The 18,825-nt window shown below is 44.2% G+C and overlaps 2 protein-coding genes across 2 annotated transcripts in view; one reads left to right on the forward strand and one right to left on the reverse strand.

The window, feature by feature from the left end:
• Nucleotides 1-10,134, forward strand: part of SVOP (SV2 related protein) — a 31,763-nt gene extending 21,629 nt beyond the window's left edge. The window contains exons 10-16 of the mRNA XM_026656920.2: nt 111-184; nt 497-573; nt 1,695-1,802; nt 2,846-2,957; nt 4,397-4,478; nt 4,718-4,807; nt 7,675-10,134. Of these exons, the coding sequence (XP_026512705.1) occupies nt 111-184; nt 497-573; nt 1,695-1,802; nt 2,846-2,957; nt 4,397-4,478; nt 4,718-4,807; nt 7,675-7,881 (750 nt within the window). The 3' untranslated portion in view covers nt 7,882-10,134. The remainder of the gene's footprint in view (nt 1-110; nt 185-496; nt 574-1,694; nt 1,803-2,845; nt 2,958-4,396; nt 4,479-4,717; nt 4,808-7,674) is intronic.
• A 5,604-nt stretch (nt 10,135-15,738) lies between these two features.
• The window catches only part of DAO (D-amino acid oxidase), a 13,446-nt gene continuing 10,359 nt past the window's right edge, over nt 15,739-18,825 (reverse strand). Inside the window, exons 9-10 of the mRNA XM_029912617.1 lie at nt 18,321-18,450; nt 15,739-16,229 (exon numbers count right to left, since the gene is read on the reverse strand). Coding sequence (XP_029768477.1) covers nt 16,098-16,229; nt 18,321-18,450 — 262 coding nt within the window. The 3' untranslated portion in view covers nt 15,739-16,097. The remainder of the gene's footprint in view (nt 16,230-18,320; nt 18,451-18,825) is intronic.

Consider the following 18,825-nt stretch of genomic DNA (forward strand, 5'->3'; position numbering starts at 1 on the left):
GGAAGCATGTAATTCTATGCAATCAAGTTTCCTCTGACTCTTTATGGCCTGAAATCAATTTTAAATAGAAACCAAATCAAATAGCTGTATTTTTGTTTGTTTCAAAACAGGAAGACCGGGGAAAAATGAGGGACCTTTTCACACCCCAGTTTAGATGGACAACATTGTTGCTTTGGTTTATATGGTAAGAGGAGATATAAACTGTTCAATGCCAGCATGCTTATGTATGTTTTTCAATGGATGCATTTACAATATCACTAAAATGGAGCAAATCCCACTCCCCTCAAACCTGCATTACACTGTAATTTCTTAAACCACCAAATAACATTCACTCAAGATCCAGTGGCCTATTCATTTTCTGGATGGAAGTAGGAACCATACTTTCAGAGAGTATTTAATGGAAGTCCTCACTTCTGTTCGGTTCCATTTTGATTCACATTGCTTATCTTATATGTCTGACCATCTCAGACTTCCTCTCTCATTTCCTTCCTCGCAGGTTTTCCAATGCCTTTTCTTACTATGGGTTAGTTTTATTAACTACAGAGCTCTTTCAAGCAGGGGATGTCTGCAGCAGTGAGTATTAGCCCTTCTCTTCTTTCTAAATATGCCCTGTAGATGAGAGAAAAAAGGTGGGATTCCTTTTATTGGACCAGCTTCTGCTGAAGACTTGGAAAGGGTCACAATTTCTAGCACACACTTTAGGAAACCTTGTTAAGAGTTTGTTAATTTTGAACATAAGTCAGCTACTGTACCCTGCTTGCTGCTTGAGGCATAGGGGTGCTGTGGTGGCCAAATCCAAGTTGTGAAATAGCAGTGGAGCCTGCAAAGGAGGCTTATTAGAGGCAAGTATTTATTCTTCTTGAATAAAGAGTGATTCCATAAATGTGACTTTCCAGATTTGCCACTGCCAGGCCTAATTAGGTCTGAAATAGAAAATTGCCAGCTGCCATAGGGCCTCTGGGTGCTTGAAACGTAAAGAACTGCTGGGGGAAAGATATTGCATAGAAATTCAGCATCTTTTCTGTTGCAGTTTGTTGTGTTATTGTCAGTGTTTTAACTGTATAAAGAAGATCTTTAAAACTCCTTGAAAATTAGATTCCCCTAGGGAGAGTGTTACTGTATTCTGAACACATTCAATTATGGAACACACCCTGCCGGTTGGGAAATTATACAAAGGGGATGGGTATTGCTATGAGAAGGTATCAATTCAGGACTTGTCTAGCAGCCTGGGAGTAGAATGAGAAATCCAACTTTGGATACTAAAAAAATGTGGGTAGTTATTGAGAGATAGTGTGGTCTAGTGGTTAAAACGTAGGTCTGTGGTGTAGGTAAGGTATTATTATCCCCATTTTACAGGTGGGGCTACTGAGACACAGAAGGCGACATCACTAGCCTGAGATCACAGAATCCTGTTCTGATTTTAAAAAATAGTGTAAATCATCAGTCTTCAGGTCAGGGTTGCATCCTACTAGAAGCAAGACTGCTTAGGAACTGTTTGGCTTTGGCTAGGTGTTCTGGGTACAATACATTCAGGTAAAGTGCACCTGCTGTGCTGCTGAATTCCAGCCACATCCACTCCACTGATTTCAGCAGCAAGTTTACAGAATCACAAAAGCACAGCAGGTGTATGGGAGAATCAGCAGAGAAGAGATTACTTAAAATATCACAAATGCTTCTTCTTTCTCCTCCCACAGTTTCCAGTAGAAGGAAAGCAGTTAAAGCAAAATGCAGCCTGGCCTGTGAGTATCTGACAGAGGAAGACTACACTGATCTGCTCTGGACCACTTTATCGGAGTTCCCAGGTAAGTGACCGTATAAGTGCCAGTGCATCACTGCATGGAGGCTGTGACGGGTTAGATCACAGAACCTCCCTTGGAAACTGCCAACTGATGTGCCAGGCCTACTTCTGCCCCTGCTTTCTCTGCCAGCTCGGGACCCCAGCACCCTGTCTTGCTGAGCCAGACACGCCCATCTGCAGCTTTGGGGCAAGTAATGCAGACCCTGGGTCTGTGTTGGAGCAGACGGGCGTGTCTGGCTCAGCAAGACAGGGTGCTGGGGTCCTGAGCTGGCAGGGAAAGCAGGAGCAGAGGTAGTCTTGGCACAGCAGGTGGCAGCTCCCAAGGGGGGGTTCTGTGATCTAACCTCTCACAGAGGCTTACTGCAGAAGCAGTCTCTGGGAAGTGTCTTGAGAAGCCACAGTGGCCAATCTGGTTATGGCTCCAGTCCAAACCGCAGGCCATGTATTCTGAGGAAGAGTAACAATTCAGTAGGATTTTATCATCCAATGAATTTCTGTTGAAGCAGCAGAGTCATATAAACTTTCATCCAGGCGTTGGCTTTCCAGAATTATTTGTAAAGGATCCTGGGTATGGTTACTCAGTGTTGGACCTTCCCAGCCTTGTACACCATCAGAGCCATGACTTTTAAAGTCACAATTATTTAAATGAGCAGTGTGACAATAGTGCAAGAAAGATCGGTGACATATGGTAGCAATATGAATATTGTTCCATTAGACGTATGACTACATCCCTAGGTACTAATCGGCTTGAGATGGCCTATCACAAGGCAGTGATTCAGGATATTATCACTGCTCTGGATTAAAATCTCAGTGACAAATCCAGCTCTGGTGTGAGTGCAGCTCCAGTGCCTGTGTTGTACATGTTTTGTCCATAGGAAAACCCCTTCCCTTGGATTGCCAATCTGGCTCCTTTCACTTGCAACAGATTCACACAAAAAGGAAATAAATTACAAAGCCAAATAACATTGTGTGGTAATTGCTGGATGCTGCAGCTCGATCTGAACTCATTCTACAGATGTGGGCCAATCAATTTCTCTTCCCATACAGGTGTTCTGGTGACCCTCTGGATTATTGATCGGATAGGCCGTAAAAAAACCATGGCGCTGTCCTTTTTTGTCTTCTCGTTTTGTAGTCTTCTGTTGTTTCTCTGCGTTGGAAGGTACGCAGCACAAAGTGAAAACTAAACCCTGATCCATTTACTCTTCCATATGGGACAATAGGTTGAAAGTGATGGTTTTAAGAGCCAAGAATTGACCAAGTTAATTTGTGAAAAGATTTCAAAAGGAAAGTTAGGCTTTTCTCTACAGAGTGTTTAGAAGAAAAATAAGAGAAGCGGGAGGGGAGAAAGCCTGTCTTCTCCAAAGTCCTGTGTTCAGAATACACCAAAGGGGATAATAGTTGACATCAAAGTAGGAAATAGCTCTCTGAAAAAAGTTCTAAATCAAGTCTTGTGCAGTGGGTCTCAACTACCAGTACATGTAGTAATGCTGGTACCTCTAGTTTTGCAATTAGTTATCTAGTTATCCACTTGCCAAATGAATGATGAACCTCTGGGCTGGGCTCCACTGCTGTGTACCTGCCTCCCATTCAGTTACTCGTGCCAATTCGCAGCAGAGCTTGGCCTTTAATTGTGAGACTGGGGTTCAGAGCAGTCTAAGCTGTGTTATGGATTAGAATGTGCAATTACAGGGCAGGCGATGGGCACTGACTAGTGAAGTTGAGGTCTTGGCCAGGAAAATTGGTACATTTGACCTAAGAATCTGGAAATTACTGCACTGATGGAAGGAACCTGTATTTTGGCATTGCAGCCAGTTAGGGCCCAATTTTCCAAAGAGCTCAGGGCTAAATTTTTGACCCAGAGGCCAGATTTTCCAAAGTGCACAGTACCCAGCATCTTCCATTGTGACACTTATGGCCAGATTTTCACAAGAGCTGAGTGCCCACCATTGACTCAGTGTGCTGAGCTCTTTGGAAAATCTGCCTCTGATTGTGAGTGTTAAGCCTTTTGGAATATTTTGGCCTTCCTGTCACTCTGGGGCTGGGGTGGGAGGGGGCACAGAAATGGCATCTTAGTTGTTGCTGGACTGTCTTGTGTAGAGAGAGCTCCTAGAACATTTTCGGGCACTGTATAAATAATAATAATAAATCCTAAGAATATGAATAAATAACCAAGTGTGTCCAATTTCACACCTTTACACAGGAAACCCACAGCCTGATTCTGATCTCATTGACTCCAATTGTACTCCAGTTGAGTTATCTCAGTGTCAGACTAGTGTAAGGTCAATTATTTAGTGCATATTTTCCTCATCCAAATATCTTTAGGCCGGGACTAGTACATGTAATTTACTTCACTCGTCACTGGCTGTTAATAGTGTTCCGTCGAAATGCAGACTCTTAGAAAAGCCCAGGTGTCTGTAGTGATCACAGATTTTTTTGAACTGTCCTTGTATTAAAGGCCAGAAAAATGGAGGAGGGTCAATAAAAATAAAATGGATCTAGCTAATAAAATTTAGCATCTTTTTTTAATTGCTACTTGTCTCTAAATTCAAATAAAAACTGTACTGAACAGTCCAACCCCTGCTCTCCTTATTCTCACAGAAATGTTCTTACTGTGCTGCTCTTCATCGCAAGAGCTTTCATTTCAGGAGGATTTCAGGCAGCTTATGTTTACACTCCTGAGGTGAGTAAGGTCATTTTTGTAACAAGAAGCTTTAATGGGAATGAGGCCCTGGTGGGACAGCTGAATTTTATGATCTTCTCATAATAGGCCTTATACAGGCTACAATTTCTTGAGCCATTATGTTGTCTGAGTGTTATAGACCTGACAGAACTTACATGTAGTATCGCTCTTTGATAAAGAGATGTAAGGTAGGAAGAGAGCTGTATCCTGGGGTTAACGTGGTGATGCTTTGTCTACAGGTTTACCCAACAGCTACTCGTGCTCTGGGCCTAGGAACGTGCAGTGGAATGGCCAGAGTGGGAGCTTTAATAACTCCATTTATTGCACAGGTAAAACTCCCTCTCTTCCAAACATTTTAGTAGCACCGGAATGCGATGGAGAAAACAGCCTTTCTGTATTAAGGGCCAGTTGATGGCAGTCCTCACCCAGGGCCGGTGCTACCGTTAAGGCAAACTAGGCGGTTGCCTAGGGCGCCAAGATTTGGGGGGGGGAGCTAGCGCAGGGCTCCCCACCCCAGCTCACCTCTGCTACACCCCCTCCCAGAACGTGCCGTCGCTGCTCCACTTCTCCCGCCTCCCAGGCTTGCGGCGCTAACCAGCTGTTTGATGCCACAAGCCTGGGAGGGGAGGAGAATTAGAGCGGGGGTGGCGTGCTCAGGAAGGAGGCGGAGCAGAGGTGAGCTGGGGTGGGGAGCTGCCGCATGGCTCCCTGGGGGGAGGAGCTGGCATGGGGGGGGGACTCAGGGCGGGGGGGGAGCTGGCGCGGGGGGGCACCTCAGGGCGGAGGGGGGGTGGGGAGCTGCCGCAGGGCTCCGGGGGGGGCGCGCGCAAGGTGGAAGTTTCACCTAGGGCGCGAAACTTCCTTGCACCGGCCCTGTCCTCACCCAAGTATGTTGGAGTGGAGGAAGTATGTTGGTGCCTGTCAGAGGGTGAGCTAGCCCTTTAAGGGAGAGCTGGACTCAGCCTCTCCTGTGACTGATTTACCTTTCAATCCAGGGGTCACATGATGGGAGCATGTGAGTAGGAATCAGGCCTGCTGGGGGATGGAAGGACAGTCTGAGGTCAGTTGTGGGAGAGTCTCAAAGGGTAAAGGGGCTGTGTTAGTGGTTCCATGCAGGTGGCTTGGGGAGTGCAAACCTGCAGGGAGCAGGAGCTGGCTAAGAAAGGTGGGGGGAACAAGCCTCAGCAGGGACAGGACTAAGAACCCTGCACCAAGGGCCGTGCCCTCACAGAAGGCTGCGTGGAGGACTTGTGGTGCTTTGAACTTTATGTTAATGAATCAGACTGCTGAAGGGGAGGGTTATTGTGAAAATATCCACAGGGAGAGGTCTGACTAACTGGGGAGGAAGGGAAACTGAGGCAGTGGGGGCACCTGAAGCCAAACCAGGTTAGCCCCTAATGTAGTGCCCTTTTCCCACCATTGCTCCCACACAGTAGAGACCATACATGACAGTGTAGGGTGCCATTAACACTGCTCATAGTGATCAGTAACTCAGGAGGATGTAGGCTACAAGGGTAGGGCCTGGCCATTGCCCCATTATCTCTACACATTGGGAATTGACTGGACATGTGTGCTAGATGTCTGCTCTCCCCACTGCATGCCAGGAGCCCTGCACCTTCTTGAGTCTCCACAGGCATAATGCACTCAAAAACCCACACTTGGGTGGCCGACCTCTTCCCATGCTATCCCAAGGGATGCAGATTCTCAGAGTGTCACAGAGCCTGAAGTGGATTCCATCTGTAGTAGTAGTCACCATACCACTGAAAGGGGATTGTTGCATTGGAGAGGGTGTGTGCAGGGCAACCAAGATGGTAACAGGCCTCAACTTTTTTCTGATCTTTGAACCTTAAGAGAGATGATCCATTTCTCATAAGAACATAGGAACAGCCATACTGGGTCAGACCAACGGCCCATCTAGCCCAGTATCCTGTCTTCTGACAGTGGCCGGTGCCATATGCTTCAGAGGGAATGAACAGAACAGGGCAATTTCGAGTGATCCATCCCATCATCCAGTCTCAGCGTCTGTCAGTTGGAAGTTTAGGGACACTGAGGGCATGGGGTTGCATCCTTGACTTTCTTGGCTAATAGCCATTGATGGACCTATCTTCCATGAACTTATTTAATTCTTTTTTGAACCCAGTTATACTTTTGGCCTTCACAATATACCCTGGCAATGAGTTCCACAGCTTGACTGTGCATTGTGTGAAGAAGTACTTCCTTTTGTTGTTTTAAACCTGCAGCCTATTGATTTCATTAGGAGACCCCGCGTTCTTATGCTATGGGAAGGGGTAAACAGCACTTCCCTATTCACTTTCTCCACACTATTCATGATTTTATAGACCGCTATCATTTCCCCCTTAGTTGTCTCTTTTCTAAGCTGAAGTGGAATATCGGAGACTTTAAAGTGATGTAATATTAAAGTCCATAAAGAGGCATTTTTCACACTAGCCAGAGGATCAGAATAAGCAGGGAGCTCAGGCAAGATTTCTTCATTCAAAGGGCAATAACAAAAACAAATGGAATAAGCAGCCACAGAGGGTGATTGAAGTAGAGACTATTGATGAGTTCCAGACACTGACATATATTTCTGTTAGCAATGGATCTGAGCCACGAAGTTCAGAGCTGAACCTTCCCAAAGCGGGGATTGTTCAGCGATGGGGTTTTCATTCCAGTGCATCAGAACTTGCTGGAGAAGGAAGAGACTGAAGGACCCATTGAAAAGGGAGGGAGACAGTAAAAGTGAGAGAACTGACAAATGGGTCAGTACATGAAGTCTGAGAAGCTATTTTCTGTTCCTCATTTTATTTGTGTGGTTGCAAATCACTTTCATGAGACTCCTTAGAGAGAGGGTAGCCTGGTGGTCCAACTACAGGACTGGGAGCCAGGAAGTCCTAGCTCTGACACTGGACTTGGGCAAGTCACTTAATTTCTCTGCCATGGTTTCCCTATCTATGAAGTAAGGATAACATTAGCCTACCTCAGATGGGTGATGTGAATCCTAATCCAAGGTATTTTGTGTGTATTTAAGGGATAAGTATTATCTAAAAAGAAAGAAAAGTATGTAATATAGTGGCTTTTAAAAAGTGATGTTTTCCCCTAAAGGAGTTAACATTTCTACTCCAGTCTCCAAATTTTTGTTTTCTTTTGCAGTGGATTCAGTTAATCTTTTCTTACCTTTTCACTTACTTTCCCCTAGGTGATGCTGGAATCTTCAGTCTATTTAACTCTGGTGGTTTACAGTGGATGCTGCCTGTTGGCAGCCGTGGCTTCCTGTTTTTTGCCCATTGAAACAAAAGGGCGTGGTCTGCAGGAGTCCAGCCACAGAGAATGGGGACAAGAGATGGTTGGGAGAGGATCCCACAACATGGGAGTCACCAGGTCAAATTCTGGATCACAGGAATGATAGGACATGAGCCCCCCCGGCCCCTTGCAAGGAAGGATGAAACAAGCAAGAATTGTATTTTTAAAAACCAAGCGTATAAAGCCGACCGTGCAGTCACTGCCAATGTCAGGTGTCAAAATGCAGGAACTTTTGATTTGGACCTAAGCAAATTGTGTCTTTACTACTCTTTGCTCACACTCATAAAAATTTACTTGTGTAACGAGAGACATTTGATCAGGACGTCATTTGAAGTTCAGAGAGAAGGGCTTTTTTAATAGTCTGTTGTGCTTGCATGGTCAGATACTGAGCTTAAAATGTCCTGTGTCAAGCAAATAGCTAACTGAATGCAATTCAGTATCAGCTGTAAAATTAAAAAAAAACAGTACTTTTGATGCCTAAAAGCAAAAGATTAATATTTACTTTGTACCTGGCATAACACACGGTGGGTTCCATACACTACAGAATAGGGTTTTTAAATGAGATGCCTGCCTTGCACTTTTTAGTCATCAACAACAACATGTTGTAACAGCAAACCAACCAATGCTTTCCAGTTCCCTTGCCTATAAGTTCTGTTCCTTGGAAATTACCAGGCACTGAGAAGGTTGTTTGGCACTTATCTTGAGTGTTTGCTTTCCTCAAGGCAGAGTAGTTTGAGTCTGTGAAGAGTGCTGTTGGATGCAGAGATGGGACACTATATGAGAAATGTAAATTCTAGCAGTTTGGAACAGAATTTAACTTTTCTAACATTGCCAGAAGCATTGAGCCCTCTGTCTGTTGCATTGGTGAAGACTGCTTCAGCTGTCCTGATGTCTCTGTGTGTGTGGAGATGCACGCTGTGGTTTACTGCATGGGTCCAGATATGTTTCTGTTCAATTTGCATAAGTACGTTCCCATAGTGATGTAGCCAATGCCTATGACACACATGTCTTAATCTGAACAGCTGCTTGTAGCACTTTCGATGGAACTGCCTTCATGGGTCTCCCAACAGGAGCAGGTTCTCTGTCAGCTGGGCAGAACTTTAGGGTAGCTGCCAGTTGTACATGGAATGTAATGGCAAGTTATGAAGGAATGTAATTGGCATCACATCTTAAATGAGAAGTCGTCCTGGGAAGAGCTATACCAGTGTCATCAGCAGAAGATTGACTCTCCCCCAGTAATTTTGATGTAGTCGATGCAGTTCTTTCCCTCACCACAGGGAGTGATATAGTTCAGGTGAGGACAACTCAATTCATATGTACTATCTATATAGCCTTTTGATTTGTAAGGAATCTGTCTGTAAATGGGGATTCAGATTTCAAAACTTGATGGATGTTAAGCAAAGAAATGTGAAACAAAATCAGACAGTTATCATCCATGGGTCTTGGTATTTTTCCAGAAATCCAGCCTATGGAATACACTATCAGATGTAACTGAAGGTACTTAATTCTAGTCACTAGGCCATGGGAAGCAATACATTTTCAATAATATGTGTGGTCAGTCATTTCACAGAAATATAGTGTTGTGCATGCTATGGATTTGCACAAGACCATATTTTAACTACATGGTGGACCAAGCCGTTCCCTATAAAGTCCTTTTCTCTGGGGCTAGAATAGTTCACTGAGTCTGCCAATGGGTGCAAAATAAGAGAACACAATCTACATTCAACTTTCACTTACAGAAATGCAGAGCTATTGCACAGTATAACTCTCCAAGATGTACTAGGCTGTTTAACTTATACCATTATATGAAATTATATATGGGAACTTCCTTAAAGGAATTTGAAGATCTCCAAACTACCAGGAATGGCCAAATCAACTGGTGGCATTCTTCATGGAGGCATCTTATGGTGCAGGAGGTGTAAGACTGACAAGGGACCCAAAGTCTATATAGTCACCTAGCATTAAAAGATGGTGGTTACAATGAAGCACTCCAGAAATAGTGGGCTGGTCTGAACAGGTGAATGTTACATTTTCATTTAAAATGTAATTCAGTTCAGAGATATCCAGCTTTACACGTGTTTGATGGCATAGGAGAATGTTGTCCATTTCTAGTACTAACACTTTACATTGGTATGAATATCTCTGCCTGTCTATTAGTTCTGTATTCAGTGTTGACTCTCCAATATGCTAAAAGTTCCAATCAATCTAAAGCAGGGGTTCTCAAACTTCCTTGCACCATGACCCCCTTCTGACAACAAAAATTACTACAAGACCCCAGGAGGGGGGACCGATGCCTGAGTTCGCCCATGCCCCACCGCTCCGGGCGGGGGGGCCAAGCTGAAGCCCAAGGGCTACATCCCCAGGCAGGGGGCCTGTAACTTGAGCCCTGCCGCCAAGGGCTGAAGCCCTTGGGCTTCGGCTTTGGCCCTGGGTAGTGGGGCTCGGGCTTCAGCCCCAGGCCCCAGCAAGTCTGTCAGCCCTGGCCACCCCATTAAAATGGGGTCGCAACCCACTTTGTGGTCCCGACCCACAGTTTGAGAACCGCTAAAAGTGAACAGAAAGTACTCTTAACTAGCAGACAATGGGAATAGTTCCTTCTCATCTCCTCGCCATTCAGATTCTAACTGGATATCCCTCCCTTGTGTATTATGCAACTGGAGTGGCTCAGTGCTGCCCTCAAACTCATGTGGCACACCTGCTTGTTTACCTGCTGCTCTCACCTGGGGTAATGCACACAAGATATACAGCATGTTTCTGAGGGGAGAAACAAGCCCTGAATGGTTTTAGATTGCATATTGTAACATTCAGATAGCCAGAGTGCAACTCGTATTAGCTTTTGGATTCATGAGCACAGCTGTGTAAGGTGGTCCCTGAACCTTGCAATGAAAACACTAGATAGGGCCTGAGCCTGGTCTGTAATTTGGTACCTGTAACCAGTTGCAAGCACAAATGATAGAATTTAGATCCCTACCTGATGGGAAGCATGGTTAGACATCCAACTTCTATCATTTGTGCTTGCAGTTAGTTGCACTGGCAGTTAGTTGGATGCCCAGAATTGGAGACTCTTTTGAAAACTCGATTCATTGTAAGTATGTGTTAGAGGAGAGAACATATGCATGAAACCTACAGCCTCACAGGATTGCTGTGTTAACAGGCTAGCTAATGAGCCTTTTAGCTTGCTATTGAGCTCCTCCTCTACTTAAAAATCTACTTCTGCCTTTCAAATGATCATATGCACACACTGCTTTGATTTTTGAGTCAGCATTCAACAGTTTGAAGATGTGACATTGCAATGGCCTTCAAAATGTGCATTCAGAGAGTTTTATGTGAAGTGTATGTGTGTGTGTGTGTGTGTATGTGTGTATTTATATACACACACTTCCAATAAAATATTTCATTTTAATAGATATTTATAGGCTATGCAAAGGCTTTTAATCCTGTTGAGAAGCTGGTACCTGTTTAACATATGACATTTACAATATTATAAAAAGCCATTTAGAGGCATTTTTGCTTTTCGTTTTATATAAATGCTGCATTGAAAAATGTACCTTGTTATAAAAATACCAGGATCGGCCCTGCTGAGGTAACTATAATTCATAGGCCTTCAGTCAAGAACAGCGGTCCCTACCTGAGGCCTGATGGAAAGCCCATTAAAGTCAGTAGGAGGCTTTCCACTGACTCCTGTGTGCTTTGAATCAGACTCCAGGTAAAAGGGGACAGGATCAGGCCCTTAAGAGCTGAATCTGTGTCACTGAAGTCAATAGGAGTTTTGCTACTGACTTGAGTGGGAGCAGGATCTGGCCCTTAAGCAGCTGAAGTGAGTGAGTGTCCCTGAATGATGTTGTTAATAATGGAGAAGGACGTTCCAGCCTGTCCATTGAGAAAAGCTGAATAACATTTGGGTTAATGCACTATAGCCTATAAATAGTCACGTCATATTTTGTTAATATGGCAACATTATTAATGTATATAATTAAGCTTCCAAAGATTCTGTTTTAAACACTGTTGTGTATTTTTCACTGGGGAAGGAATTAATATAGCTAGTTCATTTTAAAAAATAAAATGAGATCATTTTGAATTAAACTTAGGAGCAAACAGAATTCTGGGGCTCACAGATATGTTAACTGTCCAATTAATTAATGTGCAGAGCTGTTGTGGGGAATGTAATTCTCCAAGCATGCTTTGACGAGTGATTTAGTATTCCTAAATGCTTGCTGAAGGAACATTGAATGTTATCTTGTGTTTGAATGTACAGTTTCTAAGCTGGATACATTTTAATGTTTAAAAAACTTTGTGTATATTGAGCTTGTTGTACAATATTCTTTTTGTTCCTATGTTAATAATGCAAGACTGGATAGTTTGATTCCACACTTGATATTTTATGTTGAATAAATTAATAGTTTTTACAGTAATGATGCTTTTGCTGCCCTAGATGTGTAATCCATTATGGGACCTTGATAACTGCAGCTGTTATGAAGGGTCAGTAGTTTCACAGGATATTTGTGTCCTGATTTTTAGATATCCTAGACATCTGAAACTCCCACTGATTTCAGTTGGATCTGTGGGTTCTAAAAATTAGACCCTTAATTGTGTATTTGTTTCACACTTGAAGGGATACTGCCAGGTGAAAAATTACACGTTTTCTTAACTCCTTTATGAATAACCCATAGCTTATTAAAACTGAAAGGGCTTTAAAGACTTGATTTATTTTTCATTATTTAAGATCTTTGTTTACTTTTTGAAATGCACGTAGCTTGCACAATGAGAATAGACTGTCTGTTTGTCTGTAGTAACTTTCTAGCAGGTTCCACTGTCATGTCCTCAGTGCCGCATACACTGCAAAGGAATGTTTATTGGTTAAACCTTCCCATTCAGATTGTATTTGATGGAAACGTACTGGCTTTAGATTTTGCAAATGATTATTTTTATAAAATTTCAGGCCATATTTGACCTGACACTGTCCCTTTAACCCTAAAATGATTTATTCTCCTTCTGATGTCCGGTAATTCACAGATGGAATTTCCTTCATGTCTGGGTCAAAATGACCAATGGGCTTCAAGCACTCTGTAACCTGAGGTTGTACATACTTAATGTGCAGCTACAGTGAAGCCACAATCCATCTGGAAGGAGACCTCTATCTGTTGGTGCAGGAGTAAGCAATCGCTACCGAATGGGACTGGGTTGTGACAGTAGTGTCTGGGAGTGGGCAGGAGGTTACGCTTTTGGAGGTTTCTCTGAACTTACTGGACTCTCAGGCCATTTCTGAGGCTCTGACATCACTTCTTCCAGCTCCATATGACCCTCCTTTGCTCCCAGGGGACATATTTATTGACATTTGACCTACTTCTGGCTTTGCTTCATGACAGGGTGTAATTGTTGTGGAGAACTGAGAGGCAAACAGTGCTGATTGGCAGCCCCAGGAGATTGGGATCTTTCGTCTACAGAGCAGGTACAAGATGGACCGTGGCAGTGCAAGCTTCCACCCCACTTCCCCTACTTATGTGCCTCAACCCTGATGTAGGAAGGAAAATCTCCAGTTCGGTTCAGTCCTGGGAATCTCTGTTGAGACTGTTAACAGAGCCTAGAGTTTAAGTACTGATGCTTTGTATACACTGAAATGAACAAATTATCTCAATGACACAGGGTTCCAATTTGTGCCAGCTGGGATTGTGTTTTTAATGGTCACTTGCCCACTAGCAATAATATTTAGCCAACTAGGTAATTTCACGTTATACATTTCAGAACTTTCTGTTTGTCCAGGCCCTAGAATTGTGGCAATTCATCAAATGTTAGTTACAAATTGATAGAGCTAAAATACTGGAAACATGGAATGAAGATCTGGAGTGTTTCTGTTAAGTTAGCACTTCCGACCTTGTCAATCCCCTCACTAACAGGAGAAGCATCGTGCATGGGCACATTTAGATCTGACCTTTAGCAGGCACAAATATTAGAATCTAGCCTTTAAGCCATTAGACTGCAAATAGAATCACACACCTAATCAGCTCTGTTAATATTTGTTAATAGCCAATTTAGGAGCACATTTGTCATCTCAAGCAATGAAGAGTAATAGCTCCCATGTATTTAAGCTCTGATGAACCCAACATTTACTTAGGGCTATATGATGATTTGTTATTGCAGATTTACATTGATGTAACTCTTCTGAAGTCAACTGAGTTAGTTACACCAGTCTGAGGAAGAACAGAATCTGGTCCTTAATATCTCCTATTGACACTAAGTGAAATTGAGTAGATGACTATTTCATTGGATAGTTTCTGTTGAAGTGCTATCACAGATCATTAGGATTCACATTAACCAGTTGTAAACTTTTTCATTTTTTTTAAATCTTGTGATCTTACCCTTGTGATTGTGATTGACAGTCAGTTGGAGCTGAGCACCTAATGTCCATTTGTGCCTTTGAAAATCTCTCCCTTATGAATTATAGCTCACAACCACCCCGTACTGTACAAATGGAGCACTCGTAAAAGTAAAATGACTTGTCCAGAGGGACGGAGGGAGTCAATGTCAAAGCTGAAGTTCCTAGCTCCCAGGCCTATGTTCAGACCTCCTCACTCTGCAAAGGGAATGTTCCATCAAAGGCATCTTTTATTACATCCAGCTGCTCACCACCACCTGGGACATGTGACTGTCATGCATAGGCCTTTAAAAGAGGCAGAGAAGGAGGAAGGGCCGTGGCCACATGCCTTTCAAATTTTCTGGTGCATCCTCCTTAAAGCAACCGGCCCTGCATTCGTCAAGTGGCACAAGCCTAACCAGCATCCTGAACAAGCTGTGTTGGGTGGGATGGGAGCTGGTGGCTCTGAGATTTTCTACTGTTAAGTGAAAGGAGGTAAATGGTGACTCAGGAGACCCTGGCCCACACTGTGAAGATGTACATGAAGAATGAAACCCAATGGGCTAGGCTTGGCAGTCTGCAGCCTGACAGCGTTACAGTGAGAAGAGCCCCACACTCCTAATGGGGTTACACATTACCATGGCAACCACTGGGACTAGTCTTGAAGATGGGAAGGGCCCCATATTTGTAGACAAGGCAGCAGAACTGGGTTCTGAGGGGACTTCGCACTGTAATGCTGAATGCTGGACACAGCCTTCTTGGAGAGTGCTCTCCTTTGAGCACTCTCTGGTCTTTTGAGTTGGGGGCATTTTCTCTTGACCACTGGGTGGCCAAAAGGTACCTTTCCTGCATCTTATGCCTCCTGATCTGGACCCTGACCAGACCAAACTGAGGGAGGAGAGACCAGGCCGGAGCAAGCCAACTCATTGCACAACACCTTGCTGATGACAGCCCTAGTTCTGCACAGGATATACCCCACCCCAAGGCCTTGTAACCTCCTGGCAGCCCCGTGTGCAATCTGTACAGCAGGTGCAATTTAACAAGAGTCAGACCTTTTCACAAGCTAATGTTTCCAGTGATGTACCAAGGTGAAAAGAAATGAGAGACTGAAGTGCCAACGTCTATTTTAGGTGCAGGTGCAGCTACTCTGCCTATCATCTCTGCTATATGTAGAATTTGGCACAAACAGAGCCTGAGTTCCCTGAGGATGTTCCCTTTGCTGCTATATAAATTATCTGAAAACCCTGTCTTTGGGAACAACGTGTCTAGCAGTAGAACGTGTACAATAGCCAAATGCTTTAGTCCCAACTTCAATGTAAGAAAAACTACTCTGCCTTCAGCATGTATCTTAGACCCGCTGCTACTTCCGCAGGAGTTCGAGAGCCTCTTTCCATTAAGGAGCTTTTATCTCTTGGGCAAGGCTTACAAATCTAACTATGTGCTGGCTGGCTGAACAGCAAGCTAAGACCTCAGCTGACATTGGATCAGCTTCAGGTCCTGTCCAGCAACGCTAACACATCTCAGAGGCCAGCGAAGAGTTAGCTGAACTCCGTCTGCCCTTTGGAGACTGACCTAGCAGTGTCTGGGTGCTTCACTACAGGGACCATCTACAATAACACAGGTTTTATTTATGTTTCCATGGTGTAGTTTATAGGAGAACAGAGCAAGGATGAGCCAGCCGCCTGGCAAACAGTAGCAACAGGGAGTTAATTGGTAACAATCCAAAAACTCTACCCTAGAGACCAGTCTTGGAGCTGCTGGGGGGCATCAAACAGAGAACATGCATCACTGAGTTATTTCTTTCTGCCTTTGCCCCGCGACTTCCTAGCTACTGGTGTTATGGTTGGACATGTGACTGCTGCACACAACCAACAGTTTCTTCCCATCCATCCTCTACTATTGCTGTGGGCCTATCGCAGATTTGCCATGGAAAAAATGTGAATGATCATTAGAGTATTTCTGTTAAATCAAAGGTGGGACTGTGGTGGTCGGGCCAGCTTCTTTTCTTCTAGAATCCTTCCGAAGATCCTGGCGGCTTCCATGGCACAACCCCAGTGGATGGTGAGTCCGAAACCACCGTGGCCATAGTTGTGTATCACCTAAAAGAGATGGAAATGTGGATGTGGAAAAGCCACGGCAACTTAAACGCTGGGGTTCAAATGCCACAATGTAACCCTGCAAAATAGTAAACTGTTCAAGAGGATTCCAATCAGCAGCTACAGTTCTGAGGCCAGGAGAGCTTCACAGCTGGAGGACGACAGCCCACGACAGGGTCTGGACTACATCAGAATGCACTAGAATTGGATACTAGGTAAAAACACATCCCAGTTAGTTGTTTTTCTCTTTCTCCTGTCATCACCTGAAAGCGATTAAGCCCCCAATGCTGCAAGCTGGTCCTATGGCCTAGCGCAGAGATGTCTCTGTGCAGCTGAGAGCTACTGTGGCAGTTTGCCAGGAACCTGGGGCCTGTACCTGATTTACATGAAATGGAGCAGCTTGCAGCTGCCCTTGTCTTTAATCTGGAGAGAGATCCTGCACAGCCCAGAGCCTGCATCTACCACAGAGCCCTCATGTCAGAATCACCTTCCTGACCACAACTGCTCTTTAAATCTGGAAGCTTTGGGATGCATAGTGAATTCACTCATGGCAAGTTCCCTCCCGCCCCATGTACTGGGCCAGCATCTGGCTTTGGGCAGGGAAACAACTGATCTTTGAGTGGTTCACAACATGTCGCTCTGTTTTCAGGTTTATTCAGCAATCTCCTGGTTGAAGTCACGATAGCCTTGGCCACAGACAATCAGAGCCTGATCCAAAGCCTACTGAAGACCAGAGAGAGTCCTGTTGAGGGCTCTGGATCAGGTCCTTAACAGCTACCTTCAGTGCAGCTCTTCACCCTTTAGAATCACAGCAGCATCCACGGCGCTTACGGTCGTGTTCCTGCAAGTACAAACTGTGATACCCAACTTCTTATTGGTGCCTGCCACGGTAAATTACTTTGTTTCAGCAGGAGAATGACTCAGGATCAGGATCAATAACCAAACGTATGTCTTCTACCCAGATGATGTAGAGAGGATGTGATGATAAAAGAACAGAGTGATCTATAAATTAATTTGAATACTGCACTGCTTTGCGCCATGCTAAGGGTCTCAATTAATATGCTGGTTTCTTTCCAAGAATCCTAACTTGGAATAATCTCCAGCTAAATTGAATATATTTTAATCAAATTTAATTACATTTCACAGTCGCCGTCTCTATTAGAGCTTTAATCTCTTCTGCAGAGCTTTGCACACATACACACCCAATCAAATCACAGAGTCCCAATACAGGCCTGCCAACGGAAATTAAAATGAAATCCCTGAGGAGTGATTGGGGCATAAACAAAATGGGGCTGCACAGAGGGCCCTGAGAACGGATGGCACATATAAACTTGGATTCCTAGAGCTCCTTCATCACAAGATGCAGATAAGCAGGTACATTTTAAGGGATGTTATCCTGGTGAACTTTTAACACACAGGACAAATTTTAGAAACTGGAGTGCCCAAAATTAGACACCTAATTCCACATTTAGGCACTTAAAGTGGTGTGATTTCAGAGGTGCTAAGTAACTACAACTCTCATTCATTTATTTTTACAATTCTGTGCCAGATTTCAAGTTACTAAACTGGGTCCCTGTCCACTCAGCCACTAGATGTGTTTTAAACTGGGAATCATTGGAATAAATCTGAGGGTGGCCGATAATCCTTACGACTGACGTTTCATGGTGTTTAAGTTGGTAACATGGATAATGATCTTTGAGAGCCTTAGAAGCTGGTTTAGGGTCAGATGTTTCTGACGGGAGACAAAGGCTCACTTGCAAAAATGCCACAGGCTTTGAGCTCCAATTTTGTAAAATCAGCCCCTTAGTATACACACCCACTTTCAGCATGAAGGGAGTAGATTCAACACAAAAATATGAACAACCCTGCATATTTTAAGCGGAGCTGACCTCTATAGTCTGCATGAAAACAAAGCAATGTGAGTGGAATGTTGATGCTTCGTTACCATCATCCAAACGAAAGTGCAAAACTAATTTAGCAGCTAACTGGTTATTCTATGGCAGAGGAGCCGCGTGATTGATCTGACAAAACGTATTGCTTCAAGTGCCATTACATAGGACTCCAGCGGATTGCTACGTACAGAACGCGGTGTACCTCTGATTGTAAAGGTCCATGACGAACTGCCTCTCTCTCCAACCGAACTGTGTAGCGCACAGGGCGGAAGCCACTCCATTCATCCACAATCTTTGCCTTCTGGAGACAACAACATGTCACTGGTTTTAGCAGTTAAATGTCAATAACACAACTGCATTAAACAACCAATTGGGATGAGGAATTTTGTGGACTCTTGGCCGCTGGGCACAGAACTGAATCTTACCCGCTAACTCAGTTCACATAGTCCAGCCAGAGGCCATCCGACAGGAATAACATTTGATCAGGACCAGCCTAGGCTACGTGAGAGCCAGTTTCACAGAGGCAAAAGGCTCTGGGTCCTGTTACCAACTGTGTGAGCCAGCCAGTGCCCTAAGCTGTTTTTCATGCTGTCCCTAGGTAATTTGGCAGCATTATTGTCAGTCGATGCAAACTGCCACATCTCAACTTCAGACTTTCCTTAACGCAGCACCGCAAAGGGGCATGGGGGATTGTAACGCAGCACCGC

The sequence above is a fragment of the Terrapene carolina genome, unplaced genomic scaffold, assembly GCF_002925995.2.
Source record: "Terrapene carolina triunguis isolate 2854851 unplaced genomic scaffold, T_m_triunguis-2.0 Scaffold234, whole genome shotgun sequence".
Lineage (NCBI taxonomy): Eukaryota > Metazoa > Chordata > Testudines > Emydidae > Terrapene > Terrapene triunguis.